This window comes from Paralichthys olivaceus, chromosome 21 (assembly GCF_024713975.1).
Source record: "Paralichthys olivaceus isolate ysfri-2021 chromosome 21, ASM2471397v2, whole genome shotgun sequence".
NCBI lineage: Eukaryota > Metazoa > Chordata > Actinopteri > Pleuronectiformes > Paralichthyidae > Paralichthys > Paralichthys olivaceus.
Genome location: NC_091113.1, coordinates 13,417,432 through 13,431,348, shown reverse-complemented (window position 1 = coordinate 13,431,348; position 13,917 = coordinate 13,417,432). Strand labels below are relative to the sequence as shown.

Genomic DNA, 13,917 nt, shown 5'->3' with positions numbered 1-13,917 from the left:
ACACTCAGAGAAATACACACTTCTTTTTACACACACAAACACACAAACACACACACACCCTCCCCCTCTGAGAGCCGGATGTGTGAGAAAGTGTCATTCTGGCCTTTTTTCTCCCTCTCATCTTCTAATCGATTGGAAATTGGAGACTGGGAGTGGTGGTGGGGGTTTGAGAGCAGGGGGGGGGGGGGGGGGGGGGTAGGCAAATCATTGCAACAAAATGAAACACCCCCCTCCCCCTGCACTCCCAAGACAAAAAATGGTGTGATAATTAGTGGAGGGAAAGCTGAAACCGACGCAGGACCCATACAGGTTTTATTTTCCCTTTCAATGCGAGAAGATAAAAAGTGGACTTCAGATATCGGGACGGCAGATTTCTTTTGCACCAAAACAAACACATGGGTGGTGGTGGAGATATGGGACACCCCCCAGAGATCCTCCAGAGAGGCTGTTTGTGTGGACACAAATGCCCGAGTGAGAGCCTCTGGAGTCTCTGCGGACTTTCTCCGGCCAATCCACTAGTATAAAGTCCTCAGGATGTGAGCGCACAGCAAGAGAGCTCCCTCAGGATTCACCACGAGCGAGTGGGCAAGTTGATGACGATTCTATTGGAAAACACAAAAAATAAATAAAACAAGTATTTCAGGATGAAAAATCCAGAAATGTAAAAGAGAGCGATGTCAAAAGAGCTTTTGATGATAAGGGAAAGGGAAAAGAATTTGTAATATTTAGGGAAAAAGTCAAATTTCAGTCTTTGATTTCCCTTTAAAACCCTAGGGACAGCCTTGGGGTTAAATAGTATTAGCATTGCAGTTTAGTTGCTTTTATGATGAGCAGTGAGTCAGTGATTCACTGCTGCTGCTTCGATAGGGTCCAGCATTGGCTGTTGAAGGAGGTGGTCACAGCTCTGAGGTATGTATTCAACATTGCGCAGCTGAGTTTAGGTTCTATGCACATGGTACCGTTCAACAACAAGTGTGTAACGTGTGTTTGTAACAAACACCGCCTGCTTAGGCACTGGTGGGTTTTCAGAGACCTGGGCTGGTGTTGTGGTGCAGGACGAGGATCTGGTCCTGTTACTGCCTGGTTGACAGCTCATGTATGCAACCTCAGTTTTATAATGACTGCTGTACTTCAGAGTCACCGTGCCACCGTGCTACGAGTTAACGACACTGAAGAGGACAGACTAACCCACATTTCCGTCCTCCTGCAGCTGGCCTGTGTGATTTGTGTTCTCAGGTTACGTGTTGCCTTTTCTTATTCATTCATCGCCTGACAGCTACTCGTGTGATTCCGAGCACATAGCACCCTTGGGAGCTCTCCTCCCCCCGGTTGCTGCCCTGCCCCTGTGGCTTTATCCATCTACAGCTCCCACCCCTTCCATTTGTTGCCATGACGACTAATACTGGCGACAGCCCGGCCCTCCAGTTGAGGCAGTTTTTGGCAGAACTCCTCTCCCAGTTTGATGGAGGATGCCAGTGCGCAGATTAACGGCGCCGAACTACAGACGCTGGCATCTCCTCGCAGCTCACTTGGCCTCAGTTCTCAGGGCTAAATAGGTATTGATCTGGATAATGTATTCTGATAATCTGTGTATGTGCCTGTTCAGTTTTAGAGGGGTTAATGAGTGTAAGGAAGGAAGGAAGGATGAAAGGAAGGAAATAAGTATTATGCAAGGAAGGGAAGAAGGAAAAGAAAAAGTAAGGAGAAAGAGATGGAGCATGTAAGTGAGGAAGGAAGGAATGACAGTTTGTGAAACAGAAGAGATGGAGCGTGTAAGCTAGTGAAGAACAAGAAAGTGAAGGAAGGATTAAGGAAGGGAAGAAGGGGAAAAAAAGTAAGGAATAAGGCCGGACCTGTAAATAGGAAGCGACGGAGCATGTGAATGAATAACAAGGGGGTGAGGGAAAGAAGGAACAAGTAAAGGAAAGAAGGAACGAATGAAGGATGGCCAAAGTTGTAGGAAGAAGAAGAAAATAACATTGATCCCATTTCAGTGTTTGTATAATTTAAAATGTGAATTGAACCTAAAGTGTGTGTGTGTGTGTGTATGTATGTGTGTGTGTGTGTGTGTGTGTGTGTGTGTGTGTGTGTGTGTGTGTGTGTGTGTGTGTGTGTGTGTGTGTGTGTGCATGCTTCAGGGCTGTATTCCTCTTCAGGGCTGCCAGGTGAATGAACTCACAGCGAACCCGGACGAACCAGGAAGACACCTCTTTGAGATTGTACCAGGTGAGAGATCCAAGAGCGCCTCCTCTTCCTCCTCCTCTTCCTCCCCCTCTTCCGTCTCCTCTTCCTGCCACATTCACCATAGTTCTGTTTCAATACACGTCTCACACAGACAAACATATTACTTGCTATCCCCCTGCTCACTGCTCGAGTCGCGCTGGAGGTAATATTTGCTGCAAATGAGCTCTGTAAGTTACTTTTACGCTCTTGGTTCATTTATTGTTTTATTACTCTGCACTGAGGAACATTTCTCATGTGTCCATTGAGTGCATTTATTGAGGCCTTGGCAGTGATTTGTAAAATGTCACAGATTCATTTTTACAGATCAGTTGTATCATTCTGTTACCTCCACCAATGAGGTTTTATTTTAAGGTAACATTTGTTTTTTTCTGGATAGGTAGACCTAGCCATAATTGCAGTCTGTAAAATTGCTCCTCCCTTTACTTGTGAAGCACCCTCTGATTGCTATTCAGCATTCAGCCAGCAGGAAGCACTGTTTGCCTAGGATTAGCTGCTGCGCTGGTCAATCTCACATCTCATGACCTCAGAGCTGCTGACACGTCTGGCAGCTGGTATTTCCTTTTCAGCCCCTGAAGTGTGAAAGTCAAACTCTGGCAGCAAGCAGAAATAAATTGAAAAAGAAAATGGCTTCTCGATCATGTCCGTCCCTGCAGGACTTGTTGGCGAGCCGCCGTGGCTCCACTTGTCGCAGCCTCACAGAAACTGGAGCATGTTGCTTAGATTGACTTTAGGTGGGCTGTCATGGTTTTACTCAATCAATACTACGTTGCTTTGTGTTTTGAAGGGTGGATTTGTCGCTGTGTGGAATATAGTGAAAAAGATATATTGTAAGAACCATACTGTGTCCTGCTGTAGAACCCTCTGGTTGTCACTCTGTCATTCTGTCAGTGTTTGCTTGAAGGTCTCGCTTTGTGTTTAGAGTGGCTGCCAGGCTTGTGTGTTTTCTTTATGGCCTGTCAACATTGCAGAGGGGTGCGAACCCTCCAATGAGCATTTGACTTATAGCTCCTTGTGCCCTGCAGGAGCCAATCTGGGCAGGGAGGGAAAGGCTGAGAAAATGCAGTGGTCAGGTGGATAAAGAAATACACACAGTTAATCACAGTGTTGCTAATGAGATGTGACCTGATGACTCTGGTTTAAATGTTGCACAGCATAAATTAGTAAATTGTTTCTTTTGACAGTGTGGATAATCCAGCAGGAGTGTGAGGCTGCCCCCATGCGACAACAAAACGATCTCTGTTCACGCAAGCGTTTTGGCTGCATATCAATTTGAAACCACGTCCATACTAACACGCCTGAAATGTTTGTTATTGATAAGCAGTGTTGCGTTTTATACTGGTAGCTGAGGCTCATGCCGGTTGTTTTCTTCTGGAAGGAGGTCATGTGATAGGAGTCTGACAAATCAACGAAGGCTAAGCTGTGAACCAAACAGGAAGCAGTTGCGAGTGTCTACGGCATCGTTTCCAAACTTCTCCATTTTAGCGGCTCTAAAACTTTGGAGTTGAGTGGACGTCAATTGTATCCGTAGCATAGTTGATGCATTTTCAAATGAAAATGTGGTGGTATGGATGAAGTGTATTTCAGTGTGATCCCAATATTTTTTCAGCCCCTGTGTTTACAGCACATCAGATGTGTTGGTTCCTGGGGGAGAAACACGAGTTGCTCTCTCTGCACCTTATAATCGGCTTACAGAGGCTTTATTCTCCGCTGTTGTATGAAATGAAGAGGCTCTGAGATTTTCCTGAGACTCCATAGGGTGTTAGAAGTAGTGCTTCATAGAGGACAGGGCTACTTCCCCATTTGTAAACATTATTGCGTCCAGTTGTTCCAGCTGCAGATTTCACTGAGCAATAAAGCTTCAAGCAGAGACCTCATGGTTTCCCCATGTGGCAACTGAGATCTGGCAAAACTCTGATCAGATATTAGCTCAATGAACACATAATGCCTTTCACTGTTTCATACAACTTTTAGCTCATCAGTGTCACTGTGGGACACCTCAGGCTTCACTGATGATAGCACACAAGTATCTGAGGCTTTAACTCCAAGATTCTTCCCTGTAAACAAATTCAAGAATCAAGCAATCTCTCTCTTATCTTTGTCAGGATTGCTCTTAGCTGCAGCAATTAGTCGATCAACAGAAATGTTTTCATAAGAGTGGATTAAGAGGTCGATGGTTCGATCCCAGGCTCCTGTAATTCATGTGCTGAAGTTTCCTTTGCCCCTGATGGCTGTGCCAGCAGTGTGTGAATAGTTGTACTCTGTGACCTGTGTCACCTTGGACACTGGGACATTTTACACTGTTCCCTGATGTTTTACAGACCGAACTCACATAGCAACATTTTTTGCCTTAGATTTTGCCCATTACTGTCACACACACACAATAATGATGGTATTTGGGCACTCCACTCCTGTTTGACAGATCTGGGCCATAAGTAAACTATAGCAAAACTGTATCTCACCCAAAGGTGACCTGAATTTGTTTTGTGCTACTTGGGCCATACTCACCATTTACCACATGGGCCACTTTAGGTTCACATCCAGATTACACCTTGTCTAGAGCACCACATGTTTGCAAAAAAAGGTCCAGATTTGTTTTGGGATATTTGGGCCATTTTAAGTTCACATCCATGAGAAAATAATCTCGACAATAAAAAGAATCATTTGCAGCCCAAATTCCATCTCATGTTCATTACTGACACCTAGTCAAAGAACTAGCTCTTGTGTTCTTTTGGCAGTTGTGTATTTTGACCATAATATTAGTTTAAGCTCAGAAGCTCTGAGAAACTGATTGCTCTGCTGGAGTGATTTTAATAATGTGCCATTCCATGTGTCGTGTACTGTAAAGGCCTAAAGTTTCAGCAAAAAACCTGAGGACATTTGCACCTTTAATTTGAGGTCAAGGCAGCTCAGAAGTGAAGGTGGGGGTTTCCCTCTCTGTGCTGATAAATCAGCTGCTGGCTTTCACTCGCTTTCAGCAAACCTTTGTCCACTGTAACAGTAGCCTCGTCCTTCAGAGGAGCCCAGGGACCCTGGCTGCTCTTATAGGTCATGTCATTGACTGATGGACTTTGCTTTTTGAGACTGTGTGTGTGCGTGTCTGTGTGTGTGTCTGTGTGTGCCTGCCTGTCTGTGTGAGAGAGAGAGATTGTGTCTACATGCCTGAATTGAGGGTAAGTCCACTGGTCATGTTTATTGTGGAGATATAGAGTACAAAAGGTAGATACAAGACAGATAGGAGCCACAAAATGCCAAACCCCTGAAACACACACACAAACACACACACACACACACACACACACACAGCGTATTGTGTGTGTTAAATGTCCATGACAGACTATTATGACAAACTATTATGGACTATTGTAGATAAACTTTTAAAGCAGACTGGGAACACTCATAAGCTGAATTTGAAATATATTATTGCCATCATTATCACCATTATTATCACCATCATTATCATCATCATCATTATTCAGCACGTCTCACAGGCAGACAATGTCAAGGTCATAGCCGCTATTAAAATCTCCTGGCACACAGTTATCCTGCAGAATCTGTCTTGAGTCTTGCTCTGTGGATCACAGAACTCAACCAGCAACCACGTGTAATTTCCTCTTATCCTCAGAGCGAAATAACAGCGGCAGCTCAGCGTGTAAGCAATTAAAAGTTGGACTCCCACCATGTTTTCCTTATCGGTGTGTGCTGCAGTCGGTGCGAGCGGGGCACCCAAACAAAGCTGATTCCACAGTCATGTGCCTGTGAATCGAGCTTGTCTCAAGGCCTGTAGGCACGAAGAAAATGGGCAAATAATTGGATATTTTTAAATATTCTTTGTATTTAATGGCTGACTTAAGGCTATAAGCCCTCTGTTGTGGTAGTGTGAAGCAGTTAAGCCATCTGGAAAACAGTACACACACAAAACACACTTGTGTCTGTGCAAACGTGACAGCTTCTGCTAATTCATTATTAAGGGCTGGCCCACACAGTTGTATCCCATCTGTGCATGTTGCAGAAATGCTGTTTTTCCCCACTATATACCAACAAATCTATATGAGAGTTCTGGGCCATGTTTTGAAACACAAAAATACCATATCACCTTTGACCTCTAACTTTATCACATCTGTGCATCAGGCCATTGTGTTCATCTTAACTGATTTTTGTTTTGCCAAACAAACAAAATTACAAGGTACGCAAAATAGACTTCCAGCCATTTTCCTAAAACTTTTCCTTGACAGCCCATATGTCCGAAAAATGTCTGCATGAGTCCATTTGAGAATACAGCAGGAAATGTCTGTCATGTCCTGATCATATTCCAAAACACAAGCTTTTCTACTTTCTGGTCAGTGTTTTTTGTTGTGCAAAGGGGAAACCTGTTCCTATTGAAGGATGTTAGACTTAAGATCATTTTCAATGAAAAAAATAATAATTCTAAAAGCTCCCATAGGTAACCAAGCGCACCTGGGGTTGTTTCTGCTTTTATCGTCCATTGATCAGCCAAATAACATACGACTGTCACTGCTTTTCTTGAACCTTCTATTGATTCACTTTTTATGGGAGGCACATATTTCTTTATTGCTGCTTTTGCCAACAGTGTTTCTTAAATGAACATCACTGCTTGTTGGAGCCATTCATAGAAAATATAAAGAGAGAAGAGAGTCTGCTTCCGATTGGTTGATATGTAAAAAAGTTATGTCTTTCATTTAAATCATTTAGGTGAGGCCGTGGAGATCGGGGAGTTCCGTCTATGACGTCTTGTTACCAATTTTCATTTTGTTATTTGATTACTTTTTTTTCATGAACTGGTTATGTGTTAAATAACTGTTTGGGTTACACTGTAGGGATTGGATAGAGATCAGATATTGTTGATATAAAAGTCACAGATTATTGCACAATGAGGCTAAATCCTGTCTGAGTGAAGGAAGAAGAATCCAAAGTCTGTACGGCCCCGTATCTCACAGAGATTGATGGTCATTGTCTGCTTTCCCTGCGTGTGTGTGTGTACAAGTTTGTTTGGCAAAGACTGGAGGACAGCCCATCTCCCAGTTACTGCACACACACATACTCAAAGAGAGAGAGACAGACAAAGAGAGAGAGAGCCTTGTTACACTCCTCCTCAGGGATTTGCTTCCCTCCAGGGGGGCTAAGGGAACGAACCTGCTGCCCACACTGCTGAATGAGAGAGACAGGAAGAGAATGGTGAATGAATGGGCAGAATGAGCGAGTGAGCAGCAAGAAGTGGGACTCGTTTGACGGGTTTTGTTTCTGCTGGCACCGAGCATGCCTCACTGGCAGGTTCTGGCTGTCAGTGGTACCTGCGTACTGATCTGCTTCCAAACGGACTGCCTGCTGGTGAAGAGGCCACCTCTTTATGCTGCAGCTTTAGGCCAGAGCCAGTCCCAGCCTCAGCCTGCGCTGCTCACTCAGACATGGGGCCGGTCTGCTGCAAGCCGGACAGACTGAAGAAACAACATCTCCAAGGTAACGGGAAACAGATGCTGGAGATTTTTTACAAGTTTGGTGGAGACTGGAGTGGAGCGCCCGAGTAGCTGTGAGACTGATGGGATTTACAGTATGCATAGAATTATCTCTTCTTTATGGCTTTTCTTTTTGCACAGTGTGGAGGTACCGACCTGTTCTCACCCTGTCTGCTGGAGCTTATACACAAGATGCATCATTTGTTGAGATTGTTACACATTTAAATTGAATCTATTCCTGAAAGATCATGTATTTCAAAATGTTTCATGGATCAGGAAAACAGCAGTGGGACTTAATGTGGAAAGTTTTTAAGTGTCACCATGTAAAAACTATATTCTGCTTTATTCATCCTTTTCTATCTCTCCTTCTCCCTTTTCTTCTGATCTTATCATGATGTGCAGATTAAGGTCATCCAGCCAAATCTTTTCAAAGTGCCATTATTTACATTGCTCAGCAGTTACTTCCACAACTTACAGGTCAAACACACTCGTATAATATATTGTAACTGCCGTTCGGTGTACTGTACTGTGTCATACTCACAGTAGAAATATTGTGGTGGGAACCTTTTAAGACCAGCATTACTCAATGAAAGGTTTGAGGTTAGATGTTAAATTTGTGTGTGTGGTTGTAGTTGATTATCCCTGTTCTCACTGGCAGATTGTTCATGAGTACCTGATAAATATTCATGTATTTATCAATGTTTATCTCAGCTCTTATGATTTCAGTCTCTCTGCCTCTTCCTCTCGTTTATACAATAACCACACCACCATCACTTTCCTGCTAAACTAAACAATGCTCTACTACACCGGTCATCAGATGACATGATGTGTATTTGACATTTAGCGGGATATTGAGCATGCAGAGCGGAATTTTTGAAACACAGTCGTGTAATTGATTTTTTTAATACGACAGGAAAGCTGGCTAAGCTATGAGATTGAACATGTATCATCATGTACTCATGCATTTTCAGGTTCAGGCAGAACCACTGCTCTTAGATGCAGTTCTACCTGCGCTGGTCCTCAGTAGTGTTTGTGTAAAACACTCTCCATCTGTCATTCTCTCATACATGCAAACAATAAGCTGATACAGAGGAGGCTGTATAAATCCCCAAAACTTAATAAATTACAGGCTAACTGTTTCCCCAAGCTTTATGCTTGCTTAAGCTAACTGTCTCCTTGATCCAACTTCATCAGGGACTGGAGGCATATTCTGTTTTTGTAAAGATGGACGACTTGTCTCTCCTACTATATAGAAATTAAACCAGAATATCCCAGATATTAATCGTGCCATCTTGCACATTTAGAGCCTGAGTCTGCACAGCACAGTATCCACCAGGGGAGGGAGTCACGGAATCAAGGTCCTGCCAACACACGTTTGAGTCCTGAGTCAATCTCAGCCATCAATCATGACTTTTCACCTCTTTTGTTGTGCATTTTGACTTTTTAGTTTGGTCCATGTTCCATCCACTAACATGGAGGAGGCGCGACCAACAATGCAAGCACTTAGGCAGCTACTAGCCAACTTTGTAAGCTGAAGAACAAAAGTCTCCTAGCGTCTTGATCATCACCTGGTGGCTGGCAGGTCATAAATCCTGCCTCCTCCATGTTAGTGGATGGGATGAGGATGAAAATAAAAAGTCAAAATACACGACAAATATTATATATCAAAGATGGTTTCTGTCAGTTTAGGGCAATCTTATCACACTGATGTTTGTTCTGAGGCTATTTGTCCTGGTAAGATTGATTGTTATTAGTTATTTGATGCTATACTCACGATTGGCCGAGTGAATGTGTCGGTGGGACCTCGTTACTGCAGCTCTCTCCCCTGATTGCTACTGCACTGCAACATGGCAGTGTCTCTATCTGGGATATTTTGGCTTCATTTCTGGATAGGGGGAGAAAAAGGAGACTTGACGTCCATCTTTATGTACAGTCCATGATTATCTATCTATAATTTAACAAATTTGCTCTTCAATGGCTTAAAAAGTAAGATAATGTGATTACTGTTTCAATGCTTAATAGATGCAATTATGTTTTTCTTTAACACTCACACAATAGCAAGACCTCATGATTGTTGGAAAGCTAACTAACAATGTGCATCTTTGTTAAAGTAACAAGGTTAACAGCAATGACTGACACACAATCACCACCTCACAGAGAAAAACATTACCCAGACGGGCCTGTGAGACTATTGATGCTTCAAAGGTACTTCCGCTCTCCTGCTGAGTATCCAACCCCATATTGACAATTTTATAAGATCAAACAGTGGCATCAGCCAGATAATGGCTTTTCCTTTGCACTGTCAAAGCTGCCCGTCTCCCTCCTGTCCACTTATCTACCATTTAACAGTTTCTATGAGCCGTCTGACATTTGAGAACCGCAGCCATGATTGTTAAGAATATATCTTTCGTGGTCAGACGGTGAAAACACAGCAGCAGCTTTTTGTACCCTCACTGTGAACAGTCAGACTCAAATGTCATCCTCGGTCTGATTGGCGTGTGGAAGAGCGGAAATCTAATTCATAACCAGGACTTTGAGAGAACTACTCAGTTTAGTGACTGTCTAAAGCCTGTAGCGAGTGTTATCTTCATTGGCTTTGAAAAAGGGACCTTTTGGGATGCTCCTCCTTGGATGTTCCAATGGTTTTCGTGGCTTTCAGCTACATTGGGATTGATTTTAAGTGGCTCTGCGTGTGTGTGTCTTATCAGGTCATGATTCAATGACGACTTAAGTATTGGACGTGCCTGCAGGCTCCGTAACGTCTGATTCTGTTTCTCTGTATCTTTATTCACCCGATTAGCGACTCTTTTCCCGAGGACAAATGAAAGGACTCATTTAAATTCTATTGTACATATTCACACAGACACAATCACACACACACACACACACACACACACACACACACACACACTGAGCACATGTGAAGACAGGCTGGGGTGTGTTGTTCATCAGGACAGTGTGAGTTTGCAGAGCTGGGTGACAATGGCACTTAGCTTTATGGCACCACTGTTTGTATTTGGATTCCCTCCTCATGGCTAAATGACTGCGACCACAACTACTGTGACTGTGGCAACAGCATCTTTCTAAACTAACGGCTCGGCCAAACAGAAAAATACACAACTTTCTCTCCCAATTAATTTATATGTATAGCAGAGAGAAAGCAGCATATACACACAATGGTGGTGGAATTACTGTGTATTGTGTCACTGTGGTTTCTATATGTAGCAGCTGATCACCTCTCTGCTGTAGTTCAAAACATGTTTACGTATTTAGACATTTAGCGTCTCTGAAATGTTATAAAAATTAAAATGTTGGAATTGTGTCAAAACAATCCTCTGCTCTATTCGTAATGCCAACTATATACATTGCATAAACATGTGACCAGAAGTGACTGGTGCCATAATTACAGGACGGGAGGGTTAGAGCAAAAACCCTACAACACTCAAAGTGCAGCAAATGTGCCACCTAGTGGTGATAAACCCAGATAGCACATTAGTTGTGACAGTCAATCCCAGACAAAATACTTTTCTGGAATCGAAATGATCAAATTATGTTGCATTATTATTATTCGGCCTAAGATAATTCTTGTGCCAGCCTGCTCTTAGATTGCAATATAAACAATATATAATAGAATAGAATACACTGAATTAAACAATTAACAAGCATTAAGTCTAAAAATATGAGTCAAAATAAAAGTATGAAGAGTATACGGAGTAATACAGAACCAGTGCTTAATAGAAATGATAGAAATAAGAATAAAAAAGTTGGCAGTAAATAAAAATCATAAAATGAGTATTGCACTGATTGCAATGATATTTAAATAGTAAAGGGGTTCAAATGAAGGCCATGATCTGCAAACAAAATATTTTGTCAGCAAAGACCAGATTGCAAGCAAATAAGTACGATTTAGTGAATCTAAATATTTTCTGTTACACATAATATCAACATTAACACACACACGCAGCTGTCCTTTCTTAGACCATGTCCTTTTTTCTTGCACAAAATCACCCATGCAAGCCTCTTACTTCTCTGAGGTTTTTTTCATGCAGCCCAAATTGGAAAGCAAAGTCCCTCTTTCATGAACTGAAGGGATAGTTAGTAATATTCTTTTACAATTTGAATCCAATCTAAACTAATGTGGTCCCTCAAACAAATATAATCAGTTTACTGTGGGTACCAAACACAGATCTATGCTTTTAAACTGGTAGGTAAAAATTAGGAACTGGGAAATATTTCAAGGAAAAAGTACATTTTATAGCACCTCATCAACAGCCAATTATAAGATAATGTTAGTAAATGCTATTTTCACCCTGCTCTCTACTAACCTCTACTTTGGTCTGCTTCTCCCCTCTCTTTGACTCTGTAGGTGGAATAGGAGAGAAGGACCGGGCACCAATCAGTCATGAATCCTTCTTGCTCATGGCAAACTCCCAGACAGACATGGATGACTGGGTCAAGGCCATACGACGAGTCATCTGGGCGCCGTTTGGAGGAGGTAAAGTCAAATCTGTTTGATAATCAACCAAAAAATGTTGACACCTCTCATAACATAAGATCTGCTGTGTTGTATATGCGATCAAAACAAACAAGGATGACGACACTTGAGGCAATCATCTTATGGCCAATGTTAAGATCAAAACAGAAAGTGTGACTACTGTGCATTGTGCAGGGGCAATGACACTTTATACAAATGTTGGTAATTCCAGACCTGGTCACACAGTATTTCTGTCACTGATGACATCACCCTGACGATGTGCCCACTGACCCTGTCAAAGACGTACTACAGCCCCAACCTGTTATCTTGCATTCATTTTTTGAGGATGCGCACAACCTACGCACTGAACTAACACACACGTGTGCGTAGTTAACAGCAAGTATATCATGGTCCTAATGTGGAGGAGGAGGAGTTTATGACCTACTCTGCAGCCAGCGACTAGAGGGACGTTTTGGCTTCACTTCTGGGGAGATGCCATGTCGTCCTTTATATACAGTCTATGATCCCACATAAGAATGTGCACCAATTGAAATTAAAGGGAAGTCAACATTGGTTGAAAACAACCACCAGCAGTTCTGATGAAAAATTACTCTCTTGCACTCATCTTTAGTTAAAACAACTCTGTCACTTGGACTGATGCTGTTTCAAAGGCTTAGCTGTGACATATTTACATTCGTACGTGGAACAAGATATTGCTGCTGAAACAGAAAAAGACCCTGGTGTGTCCATGTAATGCTGTATGAGTCACAGATCACCTACCCCTCCACTGTGTCTCATTTCGTATGCCAGCAGTTAATTCTCACCCTGATGTCACTATTGCACTGCTGTACCTGACTGGAGAAATGTGATTAGATTTCGCTGTCAGTCTCCTCCAGTGTAGTGTGAGTTTGAATTCAAAAATAGAGGACTGTCTCTTAAGTTTCTGCTTGGGGTGGCACCTGTTGAGGCTTCATTAAAGTATATGTATATGCGCTGAATGCAGTTCAGCCTGTGGAGTGTGTTGCCATGTCTCTTCTCTGTGCAGCGGTGAGCCTGTGGTTAATTCTCAGCCTGTCTGCTGCAGCCTGGACGTCTAACCAGTGTTACTAAACAGGAGGCCAGAAATATAAGCAGGCCTGTCTGGATGTCAGCTCGGCCATAAGGAGCAGCTGTAGAGCACGGTGTTGGGTTACAAAGGAGCTGTGTATTAATAGGGTGATATATGTAGAATAACACACCAATGATATAGTGTATGATGTCACTGGTCTCATTTTAAAATTACATTTTAAGCTTCTAGGTTTTACCCCCGCTGACAGCTACATACAAATGACGGTTGGCTTACAGGAATTTAGAATTTTACTGCATTTATTGATCAAAATGATGACACACTAAAGTGATGCTGTCAAATTGCTAACTATGTCTAAAAATTACAGAAAAGGGCATCAAATTCTCATATTTGAGACTTATCTTCAACTTTTGGCGTTTGTTTGTTACCAGGATTAAGCAAAAATTACTTAAAAGGGATAGAAAATTCATTCATTATCTACCCACAACTATGCTGATGGAGGAGTGGGTGAAGTGTATGAGTCCACAAAACACTTTGGGAATTTCAGGGGTAAACAGCATTGCTACCAAATCGATTCTTACAACATGAAACAACAGAAAAATAAAAAAATGCCTCCATACTGCTCCTGTGGTGTCATCCAAGTTCAACATTCAAATTTGACT

General features: G+C 42.4%; 1 protein-coding gene across 5 annotated transcripts in view; it reads left to right on the top strand.

The window, feature by feature from the left end:
• The window catches only part of arhgap22b (Rho GTPase activating protein 22b), a 32,859-nt gene that overhangs the window by 10,688 nt on the left and 8,254 nt on the right, over positions 1 to 13,917 (top strand). For 2 of the 5 annotated variants that reach the window (XM_020083066.2, XM_020083065.2), the window contains exons 3-4: positions 2,139 to 2,226; positions 12,082 to 12,210. In XM_020083066.2, the coding sequence (XP_019938625.2) occupies positions 2,139 to 2,226; positions 12,082 to 12,210 (217 nt within the window). Of the gene's footprint in view, positions 1 to 1,236; positions 1,557 to 2,138; positions 2,227 to 7,404; positions 7,720 to 12,081; positions 12,211 to 13,917 lie in introns of those variants that run through there. The other 3 variants (XM_069517196.1, XM_020083067.2, XM_069517197.1) reach the window with 3 other exon arrangements.